The sequence below is a fragment of the Mustela putorius genome, unplaced genomic scaffold, assembly GCF_011764305.1.
Source record: "Mustela putorius furo isolate JIRA1106 unplaced genomic scaffold, ASM1176430v1.1 tig00000430_pilon_pilon_pilon, whole genome shotgun sequence".
Taxonomy (NCBI): domain Eukaryota; kingdom Metazoa; phylum Chordata; class Mammalia; order Carnivora; family Mustelidae; genus Mustela; species Mustela putorius.
In genome coordinates this window covers 13653343-13680140 of record NW_025421377.1, presented here as the reverse complement: position 1 = coordinate 13680140, position 26798 = coordinate 13653343, and the positions used below count along the sequence as shown (strand labels likewise).

The 26798-nt window shown below is 37.9% G+C and overlaps 1 protein-coding gene across 18 annotated transcripts in view; it reads right to left on the bottom strand.

Moving 5' to 3' along the window:
- Window positions 1–26798, bottom strand: part of ADGRL3 (adhesion G protein-coupled receptor L3) — an 839163-nt gene that overhangs the window by 137314 nt on the left and 675051 nt on the right. For all 18 annotated transcript variants that reach the window (XM_045079818.1, XM_045079821.1, XM_045079816.1 and 15 more), the window contains 4 exons: window positions 11220–11403; window positions 10136–10258; window positions 3749–3957; window positions 2862–3038 (listed from right to left, as the gene is read on the bottom strand). In XM_045079818.1, coding sequence (XP_044935753.1) covers window positions 2862–3038; window positions 3749–3957; window positions 10136–10258; window positions 11220–11403 — 693 coding nt within the window. The remainder of the gene's footprint in view (window positions 1–2861; window positions 3039–3748; window positions 3958–10135; window positions 10259–11219; window positions 11404–26798) is intronic.

Below are 26798 nucleotides of genomic sequence, written 5' to 3'. Positions count from 1 at the left end.
TTGAGAAGGAATCAGACTGGTGAGAAGGTCTGACTCACAGTGGAAGAGCAGCCCTCTGGCAACTCTACTGAGTATAAATTTAGGAGGGACATGGAGAGAAGCAGAGAGACCAACTAAAGGGCTGTCGCTAGAAAGTGAAGGCTAGATACCAGGGCCGGAAGCTAGATGGTAGTGGCGAAGGTGGTGAGCACTTGTCCGGTCCTTGATCTTGCAGTATACGCTGGGGGTACCCTTGGGGCTGGGTGTGCAGTGTGAGCAAAAAGAAACAAATAAAAAATGGTGCGGGGCTTGGGGCCTGCTGGAAGGGCAGAGCGGCCCTTCAGTGAGAAGTCTCAGGCGTATCAGAAGTGTAGTTCTGGAATTGAGGCCCTTATTAGAAGTCTAAGAGGATAGGACCAGTCAGCAGTTGACTCTGTGATTCTGGAGTTTAAAAATGGAGACGGGGGGTGCACCTGGGTGGCTCAGTGGGTTAAAGCCTCTGCTTTCGGCTCGGGTCATGGTCGCAGGGTCTTGGGATCGAGCCCCACATCGGGCTCTCTGCTCAGTGGGAAGCCTGCTTCCTCCTCTCTCTGCCTGCCTCTCTGCCTACTTGTGATCTCTGTCTGTCAAATAAAAAAAAAAAAAAATTAAAAAAAAAATGGAGACAGAAAATCTGGGAATCATGAGATGCTAAGAGCCACATGGCTGGCTACAGGAGCTCACATAGGGGCAAAGAACAGATAATGCCTATCGTAGATCTAATTACACGTGGGTCCAGAGCAACAATGAGAGGTCACGGCGATGAGAAGGAAGAGGAAGCTAAGAGGGATCAGGGGCCCAGGAAGGAGAGAAATAGGAGGGAGGGGTGCACCCAAGGCAAAGAGAAGAAAGTGTTGCAAGAATGCGGTCAGTGCAAGTTCTGCACACGTTGCCTTCCTAAGTACATTCTGCCTGCCCTTCTTCAGAATGGGACATTCTTTTGACAAGCCCTTTCTGACCAACCCTGCCTTCTTAGATGATCCTCCCCTGTATGGCAGAATCACAGGGGAGGTCTCCATGTCAACACGCAAAAAATGCTGCTGAAAGAATGAAGGAAGTGCTCAATGAACGGCAGAGAAGTGCAGATGACCGGTGAGGACGGTGCGTACAGGGCACAGGCGGCGCCTGCAATGAAGACCGACACGTCAGGGTACCACAGCTTAACGGCGACAGCCGTGAGGTTACTCGGCTCACTCCTCTCCCTCTCCTCCCAGGCTCACCAAGCCCAACTATCCCCTATAATCTCGTTTCCTTCATACATCTTCCTGCGGAGTTAGAAAGCGACAACTAGCAAACAATATCTATTCCAACGGGTGGCTGGATTTCTCACTGTGCACAAACAGACTGGTGTTCTGTTTGAGGAATTAGTCTCATGCAAGTTTGGTTAGTGTGTTTCTCTCTGGACCGGTGGTGGTATTCAAACTGTTTGTTTTCTGTTTCTCAAGTGCCAAAACCAAGCTGTGAGATCCAAATGCGGCTGACTGGCACCCGCAGACGTCTACGGTACAGAAAACCGGGACATCCATGCTGTGTGACTGACCGCTACGTGGAAATACTGATTTGCATTTATTTTGTCTCTTGTCGACATGTGATAATGGTCAGAGCCAGAATTCTTGTATAATGGATCGAGGAGAGGGTGCTAAAAATGATATTTTGTTGTTTCAAATATGGCCCATTTTTCTGACTTTGAATTTATTCCCTAAATGGAAAAATAGAATCCTAGAAGCCTCACTAACATGTTCCAGGTTGAAACCTAACATTTGTTAGTATAGCTAGTCTTGCTAAACTACATCAATTTGTAATGCTTTGACAAAATAAGGTATGTAGTCCTTCAAAGACCAAAACGTAAACGATGCTGACACAGCTAAGGTAATTTACGTGTAAGGTGCTAACAGGGTTTGGATTGGGTCTTCCTCTGGGATACCCATACCATATCCAAATTCATGTGTCAAGGAAAATTTTGGATGAAATTATTTGGAAAAATGACACCGAGTAGATAAAACCTGTGCCACAGTTTTCACTTTTGGAAAACATGTTGGAGAGTAATCCTTCCTCTCTTTTTATTGACATCAGGGAGATGAGAACAGAATTTGCAAGTGTATAATTTCTTGTTACTAATCCATCAGTCTCTATAAACAAGCTAATAAGCTCTTTGCATTTTTTATACCTTTTGTATTGTTATGTCCTAAATATAACTGAAATCTAAATCCCCTTCATGCCCTCCCCTACCCATGGCAGCCAGAGTCATGCCCGAGGACACTGATGCAGCCACATGAGCTGTGTGTCTGACTTTGGAAACCCTATCACCTGGATTTTTCCCTAGAATGGGTTTTCTTGAATGGAGAAAACCCATTACATTATATTAGCGTTTCCTACACCCTTTGCATTACAGGCATTGCTAATCGTGCTCATTAATAGCTGCTTTTCCAAGAGTCAGTTTGGCAGTATTTGATGTCAGACCTGGTTCTTAACCCCACTGCATTGGTCTTTTGTCCTGGTGTTCTATACTTTGATTTGTTCACATGGTCTCCTTTGGTCATATGAACTAAAAACAGTGGAGACTAAGGGAAATTGTTATAAGTACACTTTTATTTTATAAGTGAACTGCAATTTTATAAACTATGTTGACAATAGAACAAAAACAAAAACAAAAAACAAATAAAAAAAACTTTATTTGAATCACCCAGGAAGAAGATACGGGTTGAACTCCAGAGAATTTTTTAACAAAATTAATAAGAAAGTGGAAAGCCTTTGAAATAAGACTGGCCTGTGGGTTTAGGACTTCTTACAGTGATATCCTGACCGTATGCTTAGATATCTTTACTTTATGGCATACATCTTACCTTAACTTCCACGTGTGCCATCAGTACTGCAAAATTGGTTAGGTGATTACAAGAGCAGGTAGTATGTGTCTTATTTGTTGTCAGAAGCCGGCAGCCTTGTGTTGACCAATAACCTGTCATTGTGCGCTTGGAATAGCTCCAAAATGAACAGTTAGGGTTGAAATTCTCCTCGGACTGCTACAGAGGGGAAAAAAAATCAAGAAAGCCAATAACTACTTTATGATCACATACATTAGATAAGCATTTTCTTTACATCTAACACACCTTATACTCTGTTCCAACTTTTGTGGAGATGTACACCACTGTTTTTCAGATTAAATAGGCTTCAGTAAGCCTAGGCAAATTTGAACATATATTGTTGTTTATTTTCCCTAATTAGAGGTGAGTTTGCCTTTTAAAAAATTAATATTATTGGAATACTAGTATCAATGTCTCAGAATGACTTTAACTAATTTCAAAGTAACATACACCATAAAGAATTTTATTACTCTAAACAATTTCTGAAAAGATGGTCTTTAGAAATCTTTGTTCACTTTATAATACAATCTTTGTATATACCTAAAAATACATTCAAGCACAAAGACATAATTACTTGTGACATCATATGTGAAGCCATGTCCAATTCCACTAAATATGCTGTTAATTCTTTTTAATTATGGAGACACATTTAGAAATCCATCTACAAATATTTTTATCAGAAGCATTTATATATTCAAGAGTTCTTCCCCTCCCTCATCTTAGAAAAGAAAAACCACCACTATCATTTCATAGATAATGAATTGCTACCTGTCAAATAATAGGAAAAATCAAAGGAAAATTAGTTCATGTTCACGCTGTAACAGATACAGACAATGTGGACAACTAAACTTATCATGGCATTTTCTTACCTTAATATGTTTAACAGTGAACACCACAGGATCAGCTAAATAAACCTTATTGCTGAACTCTTTGTTTATTGCTGCTGTAATAACAGGGGAATTGACAATAACAGAATGATTGGTGGACATCGCCTCTGTTCCCAGCTTCACGCTGGCGTTCTCCGTGGACAAATAAGGGCCCAAGTTGTTGTAGAGGACAAAGGCCACTCTGATCTCTCCTGAAAAAGATGTAAATGTGAATTATAAGTTGGGAAGGAACTCTGATTACTTTGTACATTCCACCAAATTTAGATACGTCTAATTAAATTATAATCAAATCCATACAGTATACATTCACAACAAAATTAAGCATTCATTTTAACCAAAGTGCCAAGATATTCATGAGAAAAGGAATGTCATATGATGCTGAAAAACAATCTATCAGTATTTTAAAAAGTGAATGAATCGCTCTGTACTCAAAACTTAAAGACTTAGGGGTGCCTGGGTGGCTCAGTGGGTTAGAGCCTGTCTTCAGCTCAGGTCATGGTCCCAGGGTCCTGGGATCCAGCGCTGCATCGGGCTCTCTGCTCAGCAGGGAGCCGGCTCCCCGCCCCCGCCGTCAGCCTCTCTGGCTACTTATAATCTCTGTCTGTCAAATAAATAAAATCTTAAAAACAAACAAACAAATAAACTTAAAGACTTAAAGACAGATCATAGACCTAAACATAAAAACCAGAACCATAAAACTTATAGAACAAAATAGAGGATCTTTGTGATCTTGGAGTAGGCAATGATGACTTGAATAGGATCCAAAAGACATTAACCATAAAGGAAAGAAAGAAAGGTAAACTACACTTTATCAAAATTTAAAATGTGTCTATCAAAATATTATATCAACAATATTATTTATTATTAATAACATATCATACTTTATATAATATATTATGTATATTATATATTATGATAGAAAATATAATATACATATTATACTAACAATAATATATATTAGACTCCTGACTATATATAGGGTTTCTCCTAATCAACAAAAAAATGAATAAATAAGACATGAAAATGGCAAAAGACATAAACACATACTTCAGAAAAAAAGATACATGAAAGGCTAGTAGAAACATGAAAAATTATCACCATCATTAGTATTTCTGGAAATAAAAATGAAAAAACATACCAAGATACCATCTCATAACCACGAGGATTTCTAAAATCAAAATGACTGGTCACACCAACATTATAAAATGAGGAACAGCTACAGCTCCTGCACACTACAGGTGGAAATGAGAAGTAGTTCAGCTATTTGGAGAAATGGTGATTTTTTTTCTGTGAAGTTGTACATATCTACCTTTCCTAGATAAGCGAAAATATAAATCTATAAAGAAAAAAAAACTTGTATAAGATGAATAGCAACCTTATAATATCTGCCAAAGGGAAACAAGTAAAAATCTATCAACAGACAAATGAATTACGGCATACGAATATAATGGAATAGACTGTGCCTCAACGAAGAACAACCGATAGAACAAAGAAGAAACTACCATTAGAGCATGATGACAGAATCCCCAAAATACTGTGTTTGGTTAAAGAACACAGACAGAAAAGAGCACATACTATATGATTTCACTTGTGTGAAGTCTAAGAACAGGTAAAATTTGTCTATAGAGATCGTAACGAGAGTAGTTGCATCAGATGGGGAGAGGTGGTAAGAAGACTGGAAACGGGTAACAATTTCCAAGTAATAGAAGATATTTTTATCTTATTTTAGGTAATATTACATTGGAATGTGCAACTGTCAGATACATCAGGCTACATTCTTAAGGGATATGCATTTTATTTTATGTGAATTTTATTTCAATTGCAGTGAAAACAACCATAACAAGGACTCAAAATCCTTATCTGTTATCGAACACAATTACCATATTCTTCAAAAGTCACTTTCTCCACATATCCTTCCACCTTATTTTTTTCTCTTATGACTATTTCCCACCTGCATTCCTCTGTAAAATTAACCTTCTTTTAACATGGGGAGGAAGGGCAGAGGGAGAGGGAGAAGCAGGCTCCCTGCTGAGCAGGGAGTCCAATGCAGGGCTCCATCCCTGGTCCTGGGATTATGACCGGAGCTGAAGGCAGATGCTTAAACGACTGAGCCACGCAGGTGACATGTTTTTGATCATATCATTTTCTTTCTTAAAATACATCAAGCCCAGGGTGCCTGGGTGGCTCAGTAGGTTAAAGTTTCTGCCTTCCGCTCAGGTCATGATCCCAGGGTCCTGGGATCAAGCCCCACATCGGGCTCTCTGCTCAGCAGAGAGCCTGCTTCCTCCTCTCTCTCTCTGCCTGCCTCTCTGCCTACTTGTGATCTCTGTCTGCCAAATAAATAAATGAAATCTTTAAAAAAGTAAAATAAAAAAAATAAAATACATCAAGCCCTATGTCTTACTTCCAGTATGAGTTCATAGAGGCTCTGTCCTGATAGCTGCTGTCCAGATAGGCACTGTCCTGACTATCACAGAAGTCTCAATCCTTATCCCTGAATCTTAGGAGTCAAGTGGAAATAAGAGCAAGGAAATTTTAATAGATTTCTTTTGAGGAGGGGAGGGGGCTGTCCAACATCGAAACTGTGCTCCCCTGTTTGGAAAATTCCCAATTATTGGGGATTTATGGACACAAAATGGATGCACACTGGCTTTCCCAGCCCGTTTTGCAAAGAGGTTGCTCTGGACACCAGACCTCAATGCCTCCCATCATCTGCACTCATCTCTGACTTCAGATGAGGAGCTGGTGACACGAGGAAGCGGGTGGTGATGCAGCAGCACCGGCTTTCACTTACGCCTCATTCGTGGCAGCCGTGACATCGCCAGCAATGATGCCATGTGATGCTATGGGCTGCTGTCAGCCTCTAAGCTCTTGCTGGTTTTCTGGGCCCAGTTCTCCAGCCTGCTCATTGATCCTATGAGATACCCATATCCTTTCAGTAATTTAGCAACGAGATTATAAGAGCTACATAAAGGAAAGGGCCATTTTAAAATTTCCAATCCACATGTGTTAACATGTACTCAGGAAAGAGTAGTAATTCACTAAATATTTCTTGTCTGTTATAACACAGCATTTAAGTTTAGTGCTTTTCTCTAGATTTAATATGAAAATACTAAGTTTTGGAAGGTTACACTTCAGAAGAACATCTCCCCCCCCCCCCTTTGACAGTAACAACTTTTAACTGGTTGATAGCCAGTTGATAATTCCTACCAATTTCTACCTATAGGACAGTGTCATGTTGATATCCCCACCTTGTTTTGTCAATGCATTTAGTCATGTATAATTGTTACAGATTCTGCACTCCAAAATTAATGTTTAAATGTGACCTAACACACACACACACTACTTTAGAAAATAAAATAAATGAGTATAAAACAAAATATGACTAATATAACCATATTTTGATTGCCAATAGCTTTATATCTATAAGTTCATACACTTATTTGAGAAATTCTTAGAGAGTGTGTCCATGTGCCAGGCACAAGTGTTACATATAACAGATGACAAGTAAGAAGAGATCCCTGTTCTCATGAGCTTACCACTTAGAAAGAAAGTCGGATAATAAGCAGGCAACTTAAAAATAATAATAATAATAATAATAATATTTCATATGATGTTAAGTGAATAATCACCACGAGGAAGCATTAATATAAAATGGCTAATGGGAAAAAAGCAATTAGAAAAGAATGGTGTACCTTCAGGGAGACAGAGAAAAACTTCCCTTCTTAAAGAGGTAACATTTATGCTGAACAGTAAATGATAGAGAAGCTTCTACGTAAAGAAATGTAAAAATTACATCCCAGGAAGAAAACAAAATGCAGAAATCTGACACAGAAACACTCTTGGTGTATTCAAGACTAGATCAGAGAGAATCCTTGTGCACTGTTGGTAGGAATGTAAACTGGTACACCCTGTGGAAAACACTGTGGAGGTGCCCCCCAAAATTAAAGATAAAACTACCATATGATCCAGTAATTCCACTTCTGGGTTTTTTTTTTTTTTTTTTTTTAAGATTTTATTTATTTATTTGACAGAGAGAGATTACAAGTAGGCAGAGAGGCAGGCAGAGAGAGAGAGAGGAGGAAGCAGGCTCCCTGCTGAGCAGAGAGCCGGATGCAGGACTCGATCCCAGGACCCTGAGATCATGACCTGAGCCGAAGGCAGCGGCTTAACTGAGCCACCCAGGTGCCCCACTTCTGGGTTTTTATCTGAAGGAAACACACTAACTCAGAAAGATCTCTGTACCCCATGTTCATGGTAGCATTATTCAGAAGAGTTAAGGTATGTAAACAACCTTAGTGTCCACTGATAAGTGAATGGATGAAAACAATGGAATATTACTCAGCCATTAACAAAGAATGATATCTTATTATTTATGATAACATAAATGAACTTTGAGGGCATTATGCTAAGTGAAATATGTCAAATAAAGAAAGATAAGTATTGTATATTCTCACTTATATATGGAATCCTAAAAAAATAAATAAATAAACTAAATTCATAGATACAGAGAACAAACTGGTGGCTGCCACTGGCAGGGGGTGGTGGATAGGCAAAATGGGTGAAAAAGGTCAGTAAGTGCAATCTTCCAGTTATAAATAAATGTCATGGGGATGTAATATATGGCATAGTGACTATAAGTTAATAATACTGTATTATGTATTTGAAAGTTGTTGAGGAGTTCAATTTTAAAAGGTCTCAGCACAAGAAAAAAAAAAAAACTATGTGGTGATAAGTGTGAACTAGACTTACTGTGGTGATGATTTTACAATATATACAAATATCGAATCATTATATTGTATTCCTGAAACTAATATAAAGTCCCATGTCACTTCTAGCTCAATAAAAAAGAAAAAGGATCAAGACTAGACTGAGTCACAGAGAGCAGGTTAAAGACAGACAGGAAGTCGGGCAGATGAGGCAGGAAAGAAGTGGACAAGCACTTGGTAGCCTAGTGAAATCCTCTGATTTTATTCTGAATGCAACCGGAAGCAAACTGGTCAGATTTACATTTCCAGAAGATCCTTGTGAACAGGATATTCTGTCGGGAGGCAGGAAGAGTGGAGAGAGGGAAGCCAGCTGGAAAGCTAATGCAGAAATCTGATTTTGCTTTGTAGAAAATCTTATTATAGCCTCAAAATTCATATAGTCAAATTAGCAATATAATGACTTAGGAGGTCACTTATATGATTTCCAACCTTAAAAGAATTCTGTTCTGTTGACAACAGCCACAATTTGTTTTGTCTTGGTATTATTCAACAGGCTTTTCTTTCTTTAAAACTATGCACCCTGGGGCGCCTGGGTGGCTCAGTGGGTTGGGCCGCTGCCTTCGGCTCAGGTCATGATCTCAGAGTAGTGGGATCGAGCCCCGCATCGGGCTCTCTGCTCAGCGGGGAGCCTGCTTCCTCCTCTCTCTCTGCCTGCCTCTCTGCCTACTTGTGATCCCTCTCTCTCTGTCAAATGAATAAATAAAACTATGCACCCTGCACCATGAGTTGGTTGCTACAGCCTGAGGTCATCTTCCCATCATCTAAAAGGTCAAAGGTCTCATTTAGTTGGCAAAAAGTATGTTTTTAAAAATTTAATACTAGGGACACCTGGGTGGCTCAGTCGGTTAAGTGTTTGCCTTTAGTTCAGGCCGTGATCCTAGGGTCCTGGGATGGAGTCCCACCTCGGGCTCCTTATTCAATAGAGAACCTGGTTCTCCCTCTGCCTGCTGCCCCCCTGCTTGTGCTCTCTCTCTCTCTCTCTCTGACAAATAAATAAATAAACTCTTTAAAGAAAATTAATACAGTAACAACTTGAGACATATGTTCTCTATGATTTTATTTAATTCTCATTATATTCAGTGAATTTAATCTAGTATCAAACTGACCTATATTGACCAGTACCTTTCCCCCAACTCACCTTCTCACATTTTAAATTTTCTGTATGCTTTTCAAAAGAAACTATAGAAACACTTTCAAAACTAGTGAATAAGGAAAACAATACAACTTTAAAATGAGAAATAAAATTTCCATTATAAGTTTTAGAAACTAAATCTGTCAACTCAGAAAGAGTTACTCCTTTCAAGAAAAAATGTCAGATATCTGGATGTTGTTGTTCATTAATTCCTCTCAGATTCATGTTTCTGACATTGTACTGCAACTGAAAATGCACAGAACAATTTCCAAATCTGCGAATTTTGTAGAGCAAATACATTGCAATGTTTTTGGGGCAAGATAGGAAAGAGGAGGAAGAGAAGAGATAGAATAAGTTGAGTGAGAGTAAGAGAGATTTTGGATAGCAGATCTAAACCCCCAAGCCAAGAAACAAAGCACTGATGACGAGTTACATCTCACAATGCTTAACAAATAAACTCTAACCTACCATTTCGACCATTTTGTTTTAAAGTGTTTGCGGAGAGCTGGATAGTGCTTCCGTGACCCATGTTTTCCGGAAATTTTAGGTCTTCTAAGTTTCCTTCCGTGCTCAGCCTTGCAACTTCCAACTCTGTTAATGGCAAAGAGTTATCAGTACTCATTGAGAAATACACCAAAGCTAAGATGATTTCCCAAATTACTGAAATATCTCTGAAATCAAAATACTGGAATTAATATTCTACTAATTTATAGTAGTCAAAATGAATAGTAGTTCAATGTTCCATTTCAAAAGTATTTCTTTAGTACTTTATTCTTAAAAATAAAACAAAAACTTTTAAATAGGTAAATAAGAACACAAATATATCAATTATAAAGCCTAAAATTTAAAATCAAGCTTAAATCCTTATGTTTTGTCAACTTTGTCACTATATCTTCAAAGTATTGTTACTATATCTTCAAAGTGTTATCTTTCTTTTGTGAATTAAATAAAAGTCTCTTTATACTCTAGAACTGCACTATTATATCAATATTGATCGATCTTTAAATCTAATAAGTTTGAAACAACTTTATCAAATCTTCTGAAATAAAACTGTCAGCTACATCCTTATGCACAATAAAAATTGATTTATACTCCTTATGAGCCAATAACACAATTACAAAAAAAACACTGTTTTATCACCTTCACTGAAATGAGTGATTTTTTATAATACATAATTCAGAGATATTCTTATCATAACTGACGTGACCCACAGGCCCTGTTAGGAGGATAAATTTTAAATAGTACAATGCAGACATCGATACACATGGACATAAAAAACTAATTAGCTAACTAAAGGACCTAACTGTGAGTGATCTCAGGCTAATATATCCAATATTGGGATATCCTAAGAAGGATACCACACATGTTTATGAGGAATGACTTTTAAGCCAATGGCAGGTGATATACTTCTAATTATAGAAAAAAGAAAACCACTTAACTCCACTGAAATAAAAGTCGCTCATAATACCTACACTACCACAGAAATTTTTTTTCTTTCTCTCCTCTGCTGTCCAAGGGTCTCCGGTCCTTCTGTGTAACAAAGGCCACTTACGAATATTGTCTGTGTTCTCCCTGACAATGTCAGTCTTCAAAAGGTTATCGGCCAGGACAAAAGCACTTTCCTCCACAGTGTCAAGCAACATGGTCGCTGCCCGTAGCTGATCGCTTGTAGTCAGGTCTCTCCATGCATTTGAGGCTTGTGGCTGGAGAAGGTTGTTAACTGTCTCGACCATCGCCTACAAGAGGATGAACAAAATGACAGAGGTCTCTAGTGAACTCACAGAGCTGTCAGAAATCCAGGTGTACATGTTGCTCAGCAAGCAAGGATCAGCGGTGTGCATGAGTTCAGTATTGTCCTAGCCTCCCCTGTGACTTGCTGCAGCAGAAGCATTCATTATTATGTTCTGTTAAAGCCCTAGCTGAGACTGCAAGGCAAGAGAAAAACCAGCTTTTGTTTTGAAGGACAACAAATAGATCCAAGCTTGCTTCTTAGAATCAATAGCAAAGGCTTCAATAAGACTATAATCACATAATTAAATTATTTGGCTGTGGAACTGCTGGCAAGTCATTTAAGCCAACACTTTTATCATATCACCCACAAAAAAATCATTTTTTTCCCCTACATATCACCATAAAACTAAATGCTGAATGTAGCAGAGGTTAAAGGGATGACAACAGACAGGACAATACAAGAATTTGTTGCCTATAAGTTGAGGACTCACTGAACAAGCCAACTTTTTTTTCTTAGCCAGCTGGGAAAATGCAAGAATGGGAAAAATATCAAAGCATACATACTCCCAGGGGCTTGGGATATGTTATGTGTGAAGAAAAACTTTCTTCATGCTGTTTAGTATTAGGGAAGGGAATAAACAGTTGGAACTTGCTATCTGTGGCCCTCAGGTGTTTTCCTTTAAAAAAAAATCAGCAGTAGGTACACATAGAGATAAAAAGCCACAGTTCTCATTGCTTCCTCCAAAAGAATCATCTCCCTCGTTACAATTTATATATTTCCTGTGGTTAGGTTTATGCTCTAGGTTACAAAGGAAAACAAAACAAAACAAAACAAAACAAAACAAAAAAACGGTTCTCCCAATAAGGTCTTCTTAAGGTTTTATTCAAACACAGAATTGCAAAATAGAAAAAATATAACACCTGCAGTTTGAAAGTGATCATCCCTGAATCCAATGATTATGAAATATACATCCAATCGAGAAAAAATCTGAATAAACAGCCAACACAGGCAATTTCTAGGCAGCGCATGGGTGTTTCAGAACAAGCCTCGCCTTATTGACACATTGGCAGAAGGATTAGGAGAGATTGAAGAAATACCCATTGCACTGCCGTGTTTTCTTCTGGCTGGTGTTTTCATAGTAACCGACTCACAACTGTTAAAAATTCAGCTTCATAATGAAACACCTTGGCTGCCAATTAACACCAGCTTCAAAAACTAATTTGCCTTTTGATAAGAGTTGTTTTTTCTTGATATTTTTCCCAGCTACTCCAAGTTCTGGCCAAAAATCAACATCATTGGACTTTCATGTAAACTAGTCTTACTTGCAACTTGAGTACTTTGCATCATTTAAAAACTAACAACAAACAAAAAAACACCAAAAAAAAAAATTCTCATGAGTTTAATAACTGGGCGTTTTCACATAGTGTGCTTAGTTCTGCCATGTGTTCTGAGTTTAAAGCATGACCTAGAAGCCAGACAAAAGCATTGCCATTCACAACAAAATGATTTGCTTTCCAGGAAGTTCTCTATAGTGATAATGCCAAGAGGATATGCCAAAAAGGAGGTGCCACATAGGAAACAAATGAACAAAAACAAGTTTAGGTATTTTCAGAAGCCAAAGAACATCGACCTCCAGGGTGCAAAGAAGTATTCTTTCTGTGATTAGATGATGCTCTGAATTCATTAGAAATGCTCTGAAAATCCCATACACAACAGAAATTATGCCTGTTCTTTAAGGAGCAGCCATTGTAAGATTACTGAAGAATCTTACACCGAGGAAGTCTTATCTCAGAGAAAATTTTATTGGGGATAATGCAACATTTTTGCTCTGCCCTTTATTGTTTTCAACTTTTTTTTTTTTTAATTTAAGAAATGTAAAAGGAAGAAGAAAGGAAAAAAAAAAACACAAGAAAAATAAACAACTGGGGTTCCTGGGTGGCTCAGTTGGTTAAGCAACTGCCTTGGCCTCAGGTCATGATCCTGGAGTTCCAGGATAGAGTTCCACATCAGGCTTCCTGCTGGGCAGGGAGTCTGCTTCTCCCTCTGACCCTCCCCCTTCTCATGCTCCCTCTTTCTCTCATTTTCTCTCTCTCTCCTTCAAATAAATAAAATATGAAAAAAAAAAAAAAGAAAGAAAGAAAAAGAAAAAGAAATAACTAAAACCTTAGATAGGTTAGGCACAAATCTAATATTTATTTATTCTTCTTTAAAAAGCACATGTTGTGGGGCACCTGGATGGCTCAGTCGTTGAGCATCTGCCTTCAGCTCAGGTCATAATCCCAGGGTCCAGGGATCAAGCCCTACAACAGGCTCCCTGCCCATTGGGGGAGGCTACTTCTCCCTCCCCCTCTGCCCTGCTCCCCCTACTTGTGTGCTCTCTTTGTGTCAAATAACTAGATAAAATCTTAAAAAAAAGAAAAAAAAAGCATTTGGTGTGATTGCTTAAATATCAACATAAGGAAATTTTAACACATGGAATTCTGTCGTGCGAAAACCAGAATATGGAATTGGGAAACCCATCTGCTGAGCTTGTACCTGGACTGTGCCACTTAACTAGCTGTATGATGTTGTGCAAGTTACTTCACTTGTCTGCAGTTGATACACAAATCAGAGAGGATAGGACAACCATTTTGTACTACATGGCGATACAGATGCATTTATGTGGGCTGGCTCATAACACATGTTCAAGGTGTAACCTTACATGGACTTTCATTGGATATCTAAGTCCAGCTTAGGCGGAAGAGAGAGCTTCACTGACAGAAGCATAGCTTATACCTGATATTTACAAAATATCTGCTCTGAAGTGAGATCCCAAAGGATTAACTTCTAATGTAACCTTCATGAATCAACCTGTTTCACAACTTAACTACTAAAGACTCTATCACCTGAAGCTTTGAGGAAAAGGACAGGATGGGAACATGTGAATTAAATCATTCATAATGTGTATTTCAGAAGTTTGAACAGCACGGTTAAGTCAGTCTAATAGCATTAATGCAGGTTGTTTAAACTTTCCAGTGTTTGTTGACATGCCCCTGTTACCAGTTTAATGAAGGCCAATTACTCACACCCTTCAGTGACAGAAGACTGTGTTTTGTTTGCCTTGTACATTTTTGCATTTGTAAGTTTACCCACAAATGATGACACTGTATCATCATATGTATGATATGTGTGGTTTTGTTTTTGTTTTGTCAAACTAGTTATTTGCATTGCTTTCATTAGTCCAACAACATCTCTTTAAAAACAGGTTGATTTTCATTTTATTTGGTTACAAGGACATTAGCTTAACTATGCTTAGAACCAAAGCTGAACAGGGAATGTACAATGAATTTGATTAAAGTGAGGTATGGAGACGTCACGTAGTGTCCAACAGCTCTCACTGACTTCTCTTTTTCTGCTATAAATAATTTTCTGATCTAAAATTTACATAATAAAGTTGAAAGAAAATACACTTGACCCAGCATTTATCATAAAGAAAGGACTTGATCCACGAGAACAAAAAAAAAAAAAAAAAGAAAAGAAAAAAAATCATCTAATGGTTTTGATGTGTACAGACTGAACTAATCTAAAATTTTGAAAATAAATTTAATCAACAATGTCCTTGTCAGAAACTAAATGTTAACTCACTTTATTTTCTTTTCCAAATCACTAGAAACTGAATAGGAGATGGCACTGGAAATCTGCATTCTAGTTGGCACTAAATTTCAGTGTGTCTTTGGACATATTTATGTTTTTAAACCAATCAACAAAGTGGGAGCTACATGAGAAAATAAGGTTCATTATGTTTCAAATTGAGAGAGTTAGGGGTTTTCTGCTATTACATATCACTCTTCTCATTATATAGTTTATGGCTGGACTTTAAAGTGACTTTTGACTGTTTCTAAAAATCAAATATAAGTTAGAAAGTGTAAAATTCACTTAGATTCCTACCATGATCATGAGCATACCATATCCTTCTGGACATATATTTGCAGGACACAACATTACTGGATCTTCTTATCATAAAACTCAGATCTTGGGCAAATTCATTTGACTAGTTTTACTTGTAGCATTTAATTATAGAATGTTTGTTAAAGGATGTTACAAAGTGTATTCTCATACTATTTCAAAAGGGAGGATTTACTTATTTGCTGACTACTGTGAAAATTTGGGGGATGGGGGGACCAGCTATATATCTCTCTAGGAACAACTGTTGTCTTTATTCCAAGAGGATGTGCTTGTGAAATATCCAGAATCAGCAATGAGAGTCCTATCAATGGCACTTCTGACCCAGGTGAGCAGTAAATCTTAAACTAAGTAAGCCAAGTCATCTGGAGAACTTAGTTATCTCTCTTTCCTCACTCGAAAACCTCCAAGCTAAAGACTCAAATAGAATGAATGCTTGTGAAAAGATGTGTAACGTTAAGGACTAAAAGGGGTGGCTCAGTTGGTTAAGTGTGTCTTGGGCTCAGGTCATGGTATCAAGGTTTTGGGATTGAGTCCCGTTTGACAATGGGCTCCTTGCTCACCAGGGAGCCTGCTTCTCCCATTCCCTCTGTCTGTTCCCCCTGCTTGTGCTCTCTGTCAAATAAATTAATTAATTTAAAAAAAAAAGATATGTAACTTTACCGCCATTGCATTTTTCTGAAAATGGGCTAATCATAAGCTCATCCAGGTTTTAGCTCAGGTACAAAGAAGTCTTCAATTATCAGTAAAGCTAAGGAGAATTACCCCACCCTTAAATCTGTTAACTGTTCTGTTTTCTTTGTATCATGAGTCATTATCTAAAGTATCTGAAATATGTATTTATCTACATGGCTATTTCAGAACTCTCACTCAAGAAAAGGTAAGCTTCATGAGGGCGGCAACTCTGTGTCATTTATAAGTGCCCCAAACTCTGCCCAACACATCCTAAGTGTTCAATGAACGACTGCTTTCTAATGAAGAGTCATACTTCAGTGAGTCCTCTTCATTTTCATGCCAGTAGGAAAAAAAATTTTTTTTCTGAAATTCTTGGTTTTATGAGAGCAAAGAATATGTAAGTACAAATGGGAAAACAAATCAAAACAAAAAACAAAAACAAAAAAACTCCAAAAAACCTAGTAACTGGTCAATATTATCTGAATCTTTATCATTTAGAGATTCAGTGCCATAATGGGTTCCCATTTTAGTACTTAGTCACCTTGAATAGAACTATCCATACTCATGGTCTGGCTTTCTAACGAGATTATGATGTTCTGAGGGGGAAGATCATGTTCACTGGTGTTTTCCGAGGGTAAATTTTAGTGCCTTTGAGACATTTCAGACACTCAAAAAATGCTCAGTAAGCAAAGATAACCTACTTTTACTAACAAATCATTAATGATCTTATATGTAATAAGAAAATGAAAACACCTTTGAGTTTGACAGCTTTTTGCCCTGTCTCCCAAGAGGGCCTCTAAGAGAATGAAGTGCTCAGATATCACAGGGTTTAAAGGGAAGACAGGCTGAATGAGAGGGAATTAAGAAGACAATCAGAGTTCAAAAGGAGAAAAGCAGAACCACAGGCTATTGTAGTAAATGCAAACCACAACGCATAACAACAATATATTCTACAAAAAGCTTTCCAAAATGTTTTTAAGTGTACCAAAGCTCACTTTCAATGTAATTCAATGAGGTCCTATTAAGTATGTATGATATGCAAAAAACTAGGGAAGTCACTGTTGGAGGAGGTTAGGAAAGAGAGGAAAACATAGAGTCAGCTTTCAATTGGTCTACACTCCGGGAGGCAGAAGGTAAGCACAAAATAGAGCTAAGGACTCACAGCATATGGGACAAAAAGTAAAGAGGAAGGAAGATCAAGAAAAGATCCCAGAAGGTGCTTGATTTTGAGTTAGACACTAAAAGATGAATAGACTTGGCTCGATTATGATGAGGAGACTTGAGACTAAAGGGCATAGTAAGCAAGTTAATGACTAAAACAAAACAAAGCCGGTACTAAGGTGAAGAATGTTCTGGGTTTGGGATGAGGAGAGTGTGTGGTGCATGGAAAAAGAATATTAAAAGATGGGATAGTGGGAGAAATGGTAAGGAGCAGTTAGATCTTCAGGATAATAGAAGTTTGGGCTTTACTGCATAGAAAATATTCAGCCAGTAAATATTTTTAAACAAAGGAATTATATATTTAGATACGTTTAGAGTAGGAGTGTGAAGATGCCCCCCCCAAACAAAACAGAATGGAAAGTGAATCCTATATTAAGCTCATTCAGTATTTTTTAAAAGTTCTTTTGTGTTACAATAAAGCAGATATTTATAAATACGCAAATTATCATTAGGCAGCCCATTAGAAAGTTAAGAGCAATTATTTCCTCTTAGTGGATGAATTCATGGTAATAAATTGCTAACATTCTTTTGGAAAACTCTCCAGTGATATAAAATTTTATTTTACTCTTTACTTCTACATCATTTTTTTTTTTTATGTGTTCTCCCGAATGCAATATTTCTTCATCAATACATGCTATAATCAGTATGCTGAACATGGCTATTCAATTCTTACATATTATATATGCAATTATGTTTAAATATTTTTTCTTTGTGTGTAAACCTCAAGATATGCAAAGAGAAGTAAGTCTTCTGTTCTCTGCTCCCATTCCCTGCTTTCTGATTATATATATGTGTATGCATGTGTGTGTGTGTGTGTGTGTGTGTAATATTATATAACACATAATTACATATATAGTAGCTATTAATTTATAATTTGAAAAAATAAAGCTTTAATTCTTCATTTTTGACTTCTTGATATGAAGATTATCAGTTGAGAATAAAAGAAAATGGAGTGAAAGTTTAAAATCATTACCGAATAGGGCACATTGTACTCTAATCTACGCTTATATATTGATTCAAATGAAAATTTTAAAGGTCAAATGTTAGAGGAGTCTTCAAAACAGTTTTGAACTTGCAGGTTTTTTATTAGAAGTCAAGTTGAGTGACTGATATTTACACATCTGATCAATAACCCAAGGTTCTTTCTATAATCACTGTCATTTAATATTACTAAACATATAAAAACTACTAATCTCTGAACTCCCTTTTCTATTACAGTGAAGTGTTGGCATTTTCAAATCTTAATTAAAAGTAGATTATATAACACAACTGACCTTAATATAGTGATAAGAGCCTTTAACAGTAGAACAAGATGAACCTTAAATTTCACAGAAAAGATTCTGCCTCTTTAAGAGATCCCTTGTTGCTTAAAAATGTACTGCTTTTAGCAAACTGTAATTTATTGTACTATTTTAAAAATCTCATTTAGGATTAAATGATTGAATGCTGTCAAATAAATCTATATTGTGTTACAGGAATTAAATAGAGCTATAAACTTGACTCAAACTTCTGGCTAACTCAATATTTATTCAACAAATATTAACGAAGTACTTTCAACTGGGATGCTGCGAGAAAGACAGATGTTCTCCGTCCTTAAGAGTAATGACAATATAGCGACGCCAGACTATGAAGCAAGTAGAAACATGGCAAGCGTTCTAATAGTGGAAACACAGTGTTCAAAGCGCTGTATCGAAGAGGCTCCATGAAGTAGAATTCCAAGCTTGAATTCAACATTGGCCAAAGAGGCAAAAGGTAAGGCATGTGCATATAGATGTGGACGGGAAACAGAACAAACACCTCCCAGGAACTGAAAAGGATTCCTATGGCAGGCAGAGCAGAGTGGCAAGATAGTGAGTGAAGACTAGTTTCCAAAGAAGTTTGCAAACCATGTTTGATATGTACGATTCTTCTTTAAAAAACCATAAGAAGTCACTGAAACACTTAAAGAAGAGGAGTGATATACATTGCAATGGTTAATATGCATGGAATACCGGAGCCCAATAACTGGGTGGTGCAGTCAGTTAAGCACCTGACTCTTGGTTCGGGCTCAGGTCATGACCTCAGGGTTGTGAGATCGAGCCCCACAGCAGGCTCTGCACTGAGATGGAGTCTGCTTAAGATTCTCTCTTCCTTTCCCTCTGCCCCTCCTGCTCGTGCTCCCTCTCTCTCAAATAAATAAATAAATAAACATTTAAAAATATATGGATTGAGTATGTTCTCAACTCTCATCTAAATGCTTTATTCGTCAACTCCTTTAATTTTGACAATAACTAAATGAGGTGGAAATGAATATCCTCATCTTGCAGGGGGAAATCTAAGGAAAAGTGAAGTAACTTGCTAAAGGTTAATTAACTAACTTAGGGCAGAACCAGGATTCAAATCTGTACAGACTCTGGGGATGAAGAAAAGTTGGGATTCCACGGGCAATTTTAAAAATTTGTTGATTAATTAAAGTCAGTTGGTAAGGAAAATAAATGCAGAATTTGAGTGCCGGCAACGAGGTGGCACTCATTTAAATTGGAAATAAAGAGAAGCAAATTTTTGTTCATTAAAAGATAGAGGGTGCCTATTTTGAGTGCAAGGTACTTGAATGGAGTCAATTTAAAAGGTCTACAGAAGGCTGGTAAGGAAAGAAAAACCTTCCCTCTACTCTACCCGCTTAGGGTATATTCTGATTTAATGCCAGGACCTGAGAATTAAACCATAAGATAGACAGAAAATAAAGCATTACACTTTTAATTAATATTTTTATGTGCATATAGGAACTTATAGAGGAAAAACGAAGGCTTGAAGCAGTTAGGACTGCAAGCTTATATAATTTTTTTAAAAGATTTCATTTATTTATTTGACAGAGAGAGAGACCACAAGTAGGCAGAGAGGCAGGCAGAGAGAGAGGAGGAAGCAGGCTCCCTGCTGAACAGAGAGCCTGATGCAGGGATCAATCCCAGGACCCTGGGATCTTGACCTGAGCTGAAGGCAGAGGCTTTAACCCACGGAGCACCCCTTGAAATAACCTTTTTAACAACATGATTGCCCAAGACCATAACTAACAGAATCATCAAAAGAGAATTTTAATTGGTAGTTAGGGTTCAAAAGTAAGCCTATACGGTTTTAAATCTATGGTAGGTTATTATATCAAAACTGGATGAAGATATCAATATGTACCATCACATGAGAAAAAGAAGTATTTTTGGTTGTCTCTAAAAATGTTAGCTGCCCAATAACACTCCCTGACTTAGACACAGAATCACTGGACACTGCCCACCTATGCATCTTCTGGAACATTCTTAAAAGAGATGAATCTTTTAGTTACTTGTCCTTCTCCTTCTTCAGTGTAGAGATTAGCATGAAGAGATGACTGGAGCCTAAGCCACTGTCTCATGTTGAGGATGGAAGTCCTCATGTTAAAGATAATAGAATAGAAAAAAAGAGGAAGCCTTGGTTTCTGAAGTGGAATTTTCATGCTAATCCTGGACTAACTACAATGTCTGTATTTCTTTTTCATGCATGTGAATAAAGCCCTGGTTTTCTTAAGCTACCTAGTTAAGTTTTTGTTACTACTAGCTGTATAAAATTCGTACATTAGATAAAGGAAAATATGAAAATTATAACTCTGTTGGGAGCAGTACTAAAAAAATCATTTGTTTGGTTCCAAGTCATCAGGCAACTGCTTTGCTGCAAATTACACCTTAAAACTTTCATTTCTTTTCTGACCTGCACCAGAAAAGGTAATGATAACTTCAGAAAGTAGGATTTTAAATCCGCAATGCTATTTTTAATATCTTTTTCCTTCTGGTTTGCTTATGTGATCATAAAGATACTAAAGAAACAACAAAGTAAATTGATGTGTATTCTTTCTGTGTTTGCACAGATATAATATCCATTTATATTCCATGTACACAAAAACCTTTCTGCAGGTAAACCCTTCAGAAAGCAAGGATGCATTAGAAATAATTTTAAATTAACAATTTTAAAGTTAGGTAATGACCCAGGCTCTGATTAAAAAATAACAAGCGAGAATGCAGCTTGGTGAAGGGAAGTGAGAGAATATTTTTGCTTTAGATGAAAATATTTTATTTAAAAACCGAAGGTTTGTTTTTTTTTTTTAACCCTCATAAGAATCACTTCCTGAAGCATTCATAAACCATGTATATACAAAGAACGGCTGGAACATTTTGTTTATTTATAGGAAACGTGCAAAATGGAAGAGTCGGAAATGACTCTGGAAAGCAGCCCTCACCGCTTGACCTGACACAGTCACCACAGGAATTCTGAGAGATTCCCAGAATGATGTTCTTTGCACGTCAGACTAGGATCTCCATCATCAACATCTGCCATTGTCCTGTAGAGGTTTTTTAATTATTAGGGTTCTAATAGGGAACTGACCTGTCCAAGTTAAATGATGACCTGTATAAGTCACCCTGCATATGTGATATACAGTTTTACTGTCTTTTGATTCAATGATGGCTTTATAACAGCATTTCAGGACTACAACTTACCGGACGGGATTCTTAGGACTTCTTTATGTAAAGAAAGCTACTCTGGTTTGGTAGATGGAAGTCACTTTCTTTGATCTCAATGTCTTTTAGCAATAGGTTCGGGGCACCCGAAACACGCAGGGTGCAGATTTATATTTTCTCTCTTACTGACACAAATCAAGTGCAGATTTATCAAGCTGTGAAATATATTAAGTTCACAGGGTTTTAACAAAGGGTTACCAAACCTCAAGAACCTGCTGTGATTCAAACTACTTTCAGATGTCCTTTTAATTATATTAAATGAAAGTTTGGGTTGGCTTTGATGCTTATGGGCAAACATCGAAATCTCTTGAAAGTACTCCCTGTTGCTGTAGTTAATATACTACATTGTATGCACACCACTACCCAATTTATTCTAGCCACTTTAACAAGGATATCCAGCCTGACAGGCCACACAGAATAGTATCACAAGTCAGGCAAAGCACAAATCATTAGAGGACTCCGAAAGTTGTTTGACAAGCACCACGGAGCTCTTTGTCACACAGCCAATTAAGTGACCAAACAAGGAACTTGAAAATACTCATTAATTTCTTCCTCGCAGTATAAATGGAGGTTAGAATCCTTCTTGTCTTACGCACCAAAGGCAGACAAGTAAAACAGGCATAATTCAATTTGCGCTTTGTCCAAGGTGCCAGGAGGAACTTGGGTTCACAGAAAGTCTGCATGAAAGGCCCAAAAATGAAAGGAAGAGGTAAACTGTTTTGACAGTGCGTGCCATAATCTAGCTATGTGCGCTCTGGGATTCTTTTTTAAATTAAATTTAAATTTAAATTTAAATTTTTTAAATTAAGCACAAGTTGACATTCCTTCTCATCATTGAAAAGCTGCTTCAGCATCTCTGAGCAGAGCCAATTGCCCTCTGAATGCACGACTTCCTCGTCTGTGAAACAGGACCCTCGGCGGACCCTCGAAGGCCAGGCTCGGCAGGTCTTCCTTGCTCCTGTAGGCCGCTCTTTGGCTTTTCCTTGCTTTCTCTTCTCCCTGACCCCTTCGAGTGGGATCGTGTCCTGGGGCTCAGGCCTAGATTCTTTTCTCTCCTTTCCCTACGTGCATTCCCCTGTCATCAAGCACATAGGCTGCCAATGCCACTGGGAGTCCACGGTTGCCAAACGACTCTTTCTAGCCTGACCTCTGAGCTGAACTTCATGCTTGTACATCTGACCGCACACGTAACATCTGCATTGCCCGAGGATAGGGATCTCAAAGCGGACATGGCCCAGAGTTGAAGCTCTTGGTGTGCGTGTCCCAACTTGGTCAGAGACAGACCACCCCAATTGTGACTTCATCCTTCTGGTTGCTCCTGTGATACATTTTCTGTCCTGTTTGACTCCCCTTCCTCTGACATGTCACATGGAACCTCTAGCAAGTCCTGTTTGTTACATTTACCAGAAAAAATAAAAAATAAATAAATAAATTCCCGAACCTGAGTATATTATGTCAGCATCTCACACTCCTATTCTGTTTGTCCATTATTGTCCTTGGTCACCCTGGGTTTCAGCCCTTAGTTTTCCTGCAATAACCTACGCTTCACTTTTTTAAAACAGGTTAGTTCATGTCATCACTCTGCTCAGAAACCTAGAGTGGCTTACGGTGTCTCTGGGAATAAACGCCAGAGTCCTTGCAATGCTCTATCAGATCTGGGCCCCTGCCATCCCGCAGATGCATGCCCTGTGACCCTCTTCTCTTTTACAGCACACCAGCTGCACTGGGCTTCTGGAACACCACCACAGGCTTATTTCGACCTCAGGAACTGTCTCTCTACTAGTGTTTTTTTCCTGCCTAGGGGCACACTTCACTCCTTCCTTCTTCAGGGTTTTGCTCAAATATCACCTCAGTGATGCATTTCTTGCTTTCTTTTTCTCAGTATTTATCATAATCTCATAGGCCATATTTTTTGGATACTTACGGTATTATTTATATTCTGTCCCTAGAGCCTTTACCCTAGGAGGGAGGGAAGGGTTTGCCTATTATATACATTGTTGTATTCCCAGTGTCGATAAGGCTATTGGGCCCCTGTGCTCAACTATGAATTCCTGAATGTTCCTGTTGTTAACTACTACGTGGTGTTTTTTCATAGTTGAAGAGAGATCCTGTTTTTTCAGGCTGATGTCTAGGATAGAGATCTCTAGTGGATAATGAAGGTAAAACAAACAAGCTAAATTAGTAAATAAGCAGTGCAGAAATCACAGTTCCAAACTGAAATAAACAGATGGCTTGTTTCAACTACTTTGTGAGCTTTTTAAAACAATTTTTAAAAAATATTTTTAAAATTTACTGGAGAACGAGAGAGGGGAGGGGCAGAGGGAGAAGCACACTCCCCGCTGAGCCCGGAGCCAGACCCAGGGCTTCATCCCAGGACCCTGAGATTTCGACCTGAGCTGAAAGCAGACGCTGAACCGGCTGAGCCACGCAGGTGCCTCCAGATACTGAGTCAGCTCGAAAGAACACAGACCATGGGCCTCGGAAGAAGAAGGAGAAGAAGAAGGCAGAGGAGGAGAAGGGGAAAGAGGAAGGAATAAGGAGACCAGGGATGTGTGTGTGTGTGTGTGTGTGTGTGTGTGTGTGTGTGTTCATTCATTTGCATCTATTTACCATTTTTTTCTGCTCAGTTCTCAACCTGATGGTGTAGATAATAGCCGATTCCAAAGAATGACTCAAAAGATTCATAGGGGTAACTCTATGTACTTACAGCTTTCATTAAGAAAGGCTGACTACAGACTCTCCAGGGAGCATATCCTGCCTCTGAGATCTGGAGAACAAAAGGAATGGCTGATAAAAATTTAAAAACATACATTTCTTTAATAGGAAAACGTCCTGCTTTTAAAGCCATGAAGAATGAATGCCAGTAATTCTTAATATTTCCTGATAACGAGGAGAACTACTTAAAAAATGAGGGGAAAAAAAGGTAAATCTAAGCTCTGCTAACATTTACAGAACAGGAAAGAGGTTGTTCTTAAGTGGTTTGAGGTCGTGCTCCTCTCCCAGAGTCTCAGGAAAACCTTTTTGGAGCATCTCTTTTTGGAGCCATACGACTTTGCACTGGTTCCTGGACTCTGCTCCTGCCTCCTGCCCCCACTCCATGACTGGAGCTAAGGACTGGACAATTCACCTGTACTAGAATGGCTATTATCAAAAAAGACAGAGCATAACACGTGTTACCGAGGAGGGGAAGGAACTAAAACCCTTCGTGCGCTGTTGGTTGGAAATGCAAAATGATGCAGTCACTCTGGAAAATATTTTGATAGAGCTCTTTTAACAGACAGTTACAGTATTTTCTAATTGCTTTTTCCCCCCTTCTGTTAATAAGGTAATTTTTTGATCACAGAGTTCTCTGAAAGGCCCTCGAAGCAAATTATGTGTGTATTTGCGCTTCATCCACAGTACAAAAATGATTACTATACAGGCATTTGAACTCAATCTCAAACAAAAAGGAAAGGAAAAAACTAGTTTATACCATCCCTGAAATATAGTAAAATAAATCAATAAACGTAAACCAGAAGATGTATCCCAACTCCTAACTCTAAATAATGAAGTCAGTTCTGTAACAGCGGTATCCTAGGAATGTGGAGCATGAGATTCTGAGTCAGGAAGTCCTAGCTTTGAATTCAGGACCCCCTCAATTTCCAGTGTATGATCTTGTGAAAGTCATTTAATTCCCCCAGGCCTTGTCTTCTCTATTTTAAGTTAAAAATAGCAATAATTACCTCATAGGATTGTTGTGGGTATTAAATAATAATTTATGCAAACTGCCTCCCATGGTGATGCCTACATTATTACTGCCTAATAACTGCATTTATTCTTAATAATAAATCATTGTGGATGTTGGGAAAGCACTGCAGGCACGTTAGAATAGCAGTATTAGTGCGGTGGGTGCTCATGCGTGACCTTGGGCCAGTCACCTCATCTCTCCAGCTAACTCAGGTTCCTCTTTCAAGTACCTTCTATTTATACGTGACATCATGGTAGTTATTTAATATACCTATTTAACACAAACCTTACTTGTCTCCTCTGGCATAAAACGTTAACACTCTCTTCTTAAATGAAAATATTTGTTTTGCTTGACATGGTAATGATTTCCTTTTTTTTTTTTTACTATGACTCATATCAGTTTCTATCTTTTGATAGTAAACTAAGATTTTAGTGTAATCTAAATTAAAACTAAATGAAAAAATATTGGACCCAATTGTTTTTTTTTTTTTTTTTTTTTTTTGGTATAATTTTGGAGGTGCAGGCATAATGGGTAATGAGTATTAGGGCCTTCACATATTATTTAAAAAATCAAAGCAACCACCTCTTGTTCACCTATATAGATCAGTTAACAATGATCATGGCTGGTAGATGCTGGTCCAGATTTTACTACGCTTCGTTGGTGATAGAAACAAGTGTAGGAAAGATGGATCTAGACAATTCATAGAATAGACAGTGTACCTCTAAATCATTAAAAGCTAAATGAATTTGATGGTCAAAAATCAAACCTCTAAGGATCATTATGTGTACCAATGGAAAGGCCACATTTTTCTTTAGAATCTCGTGATTCCTACATAATTATATTTTTTAAAGAATTTAATACATAAAGCACTTCCAGTATATCTTAGACCTATTTCATAAATAGCTGAGAATGTGCTCCAAACATAGAAAACACTAGGGACATTAGGCAAGTCTTTAAAATTCTAATAGACTACAGTTTAAAGTATGACTCACCCTAGAATTTCATAGAGTAATAATCTACATTACAACGAATAGAAGTAATGCCATGTCTTAGTGAGCAGAGCATTTCTGCTTCACAAATATTCTGTTTGTATCTGGTCTTATCAGATGTTTAGTCAATAGCTGAAACATTTATTCACAGACAGTCAATTATAACACCAGGAAATCAGCCATTGAATAAACTGTGCTATTAATTTTCCATCAGAGATTCATGTTTGAATGACCATGCATTTCATAGATTTAAATACCGAAAGGCTAATTATCTCCAAGGCCCCATTAAGGGGATAGCATAGATTGTCATCAAAAACAACACACA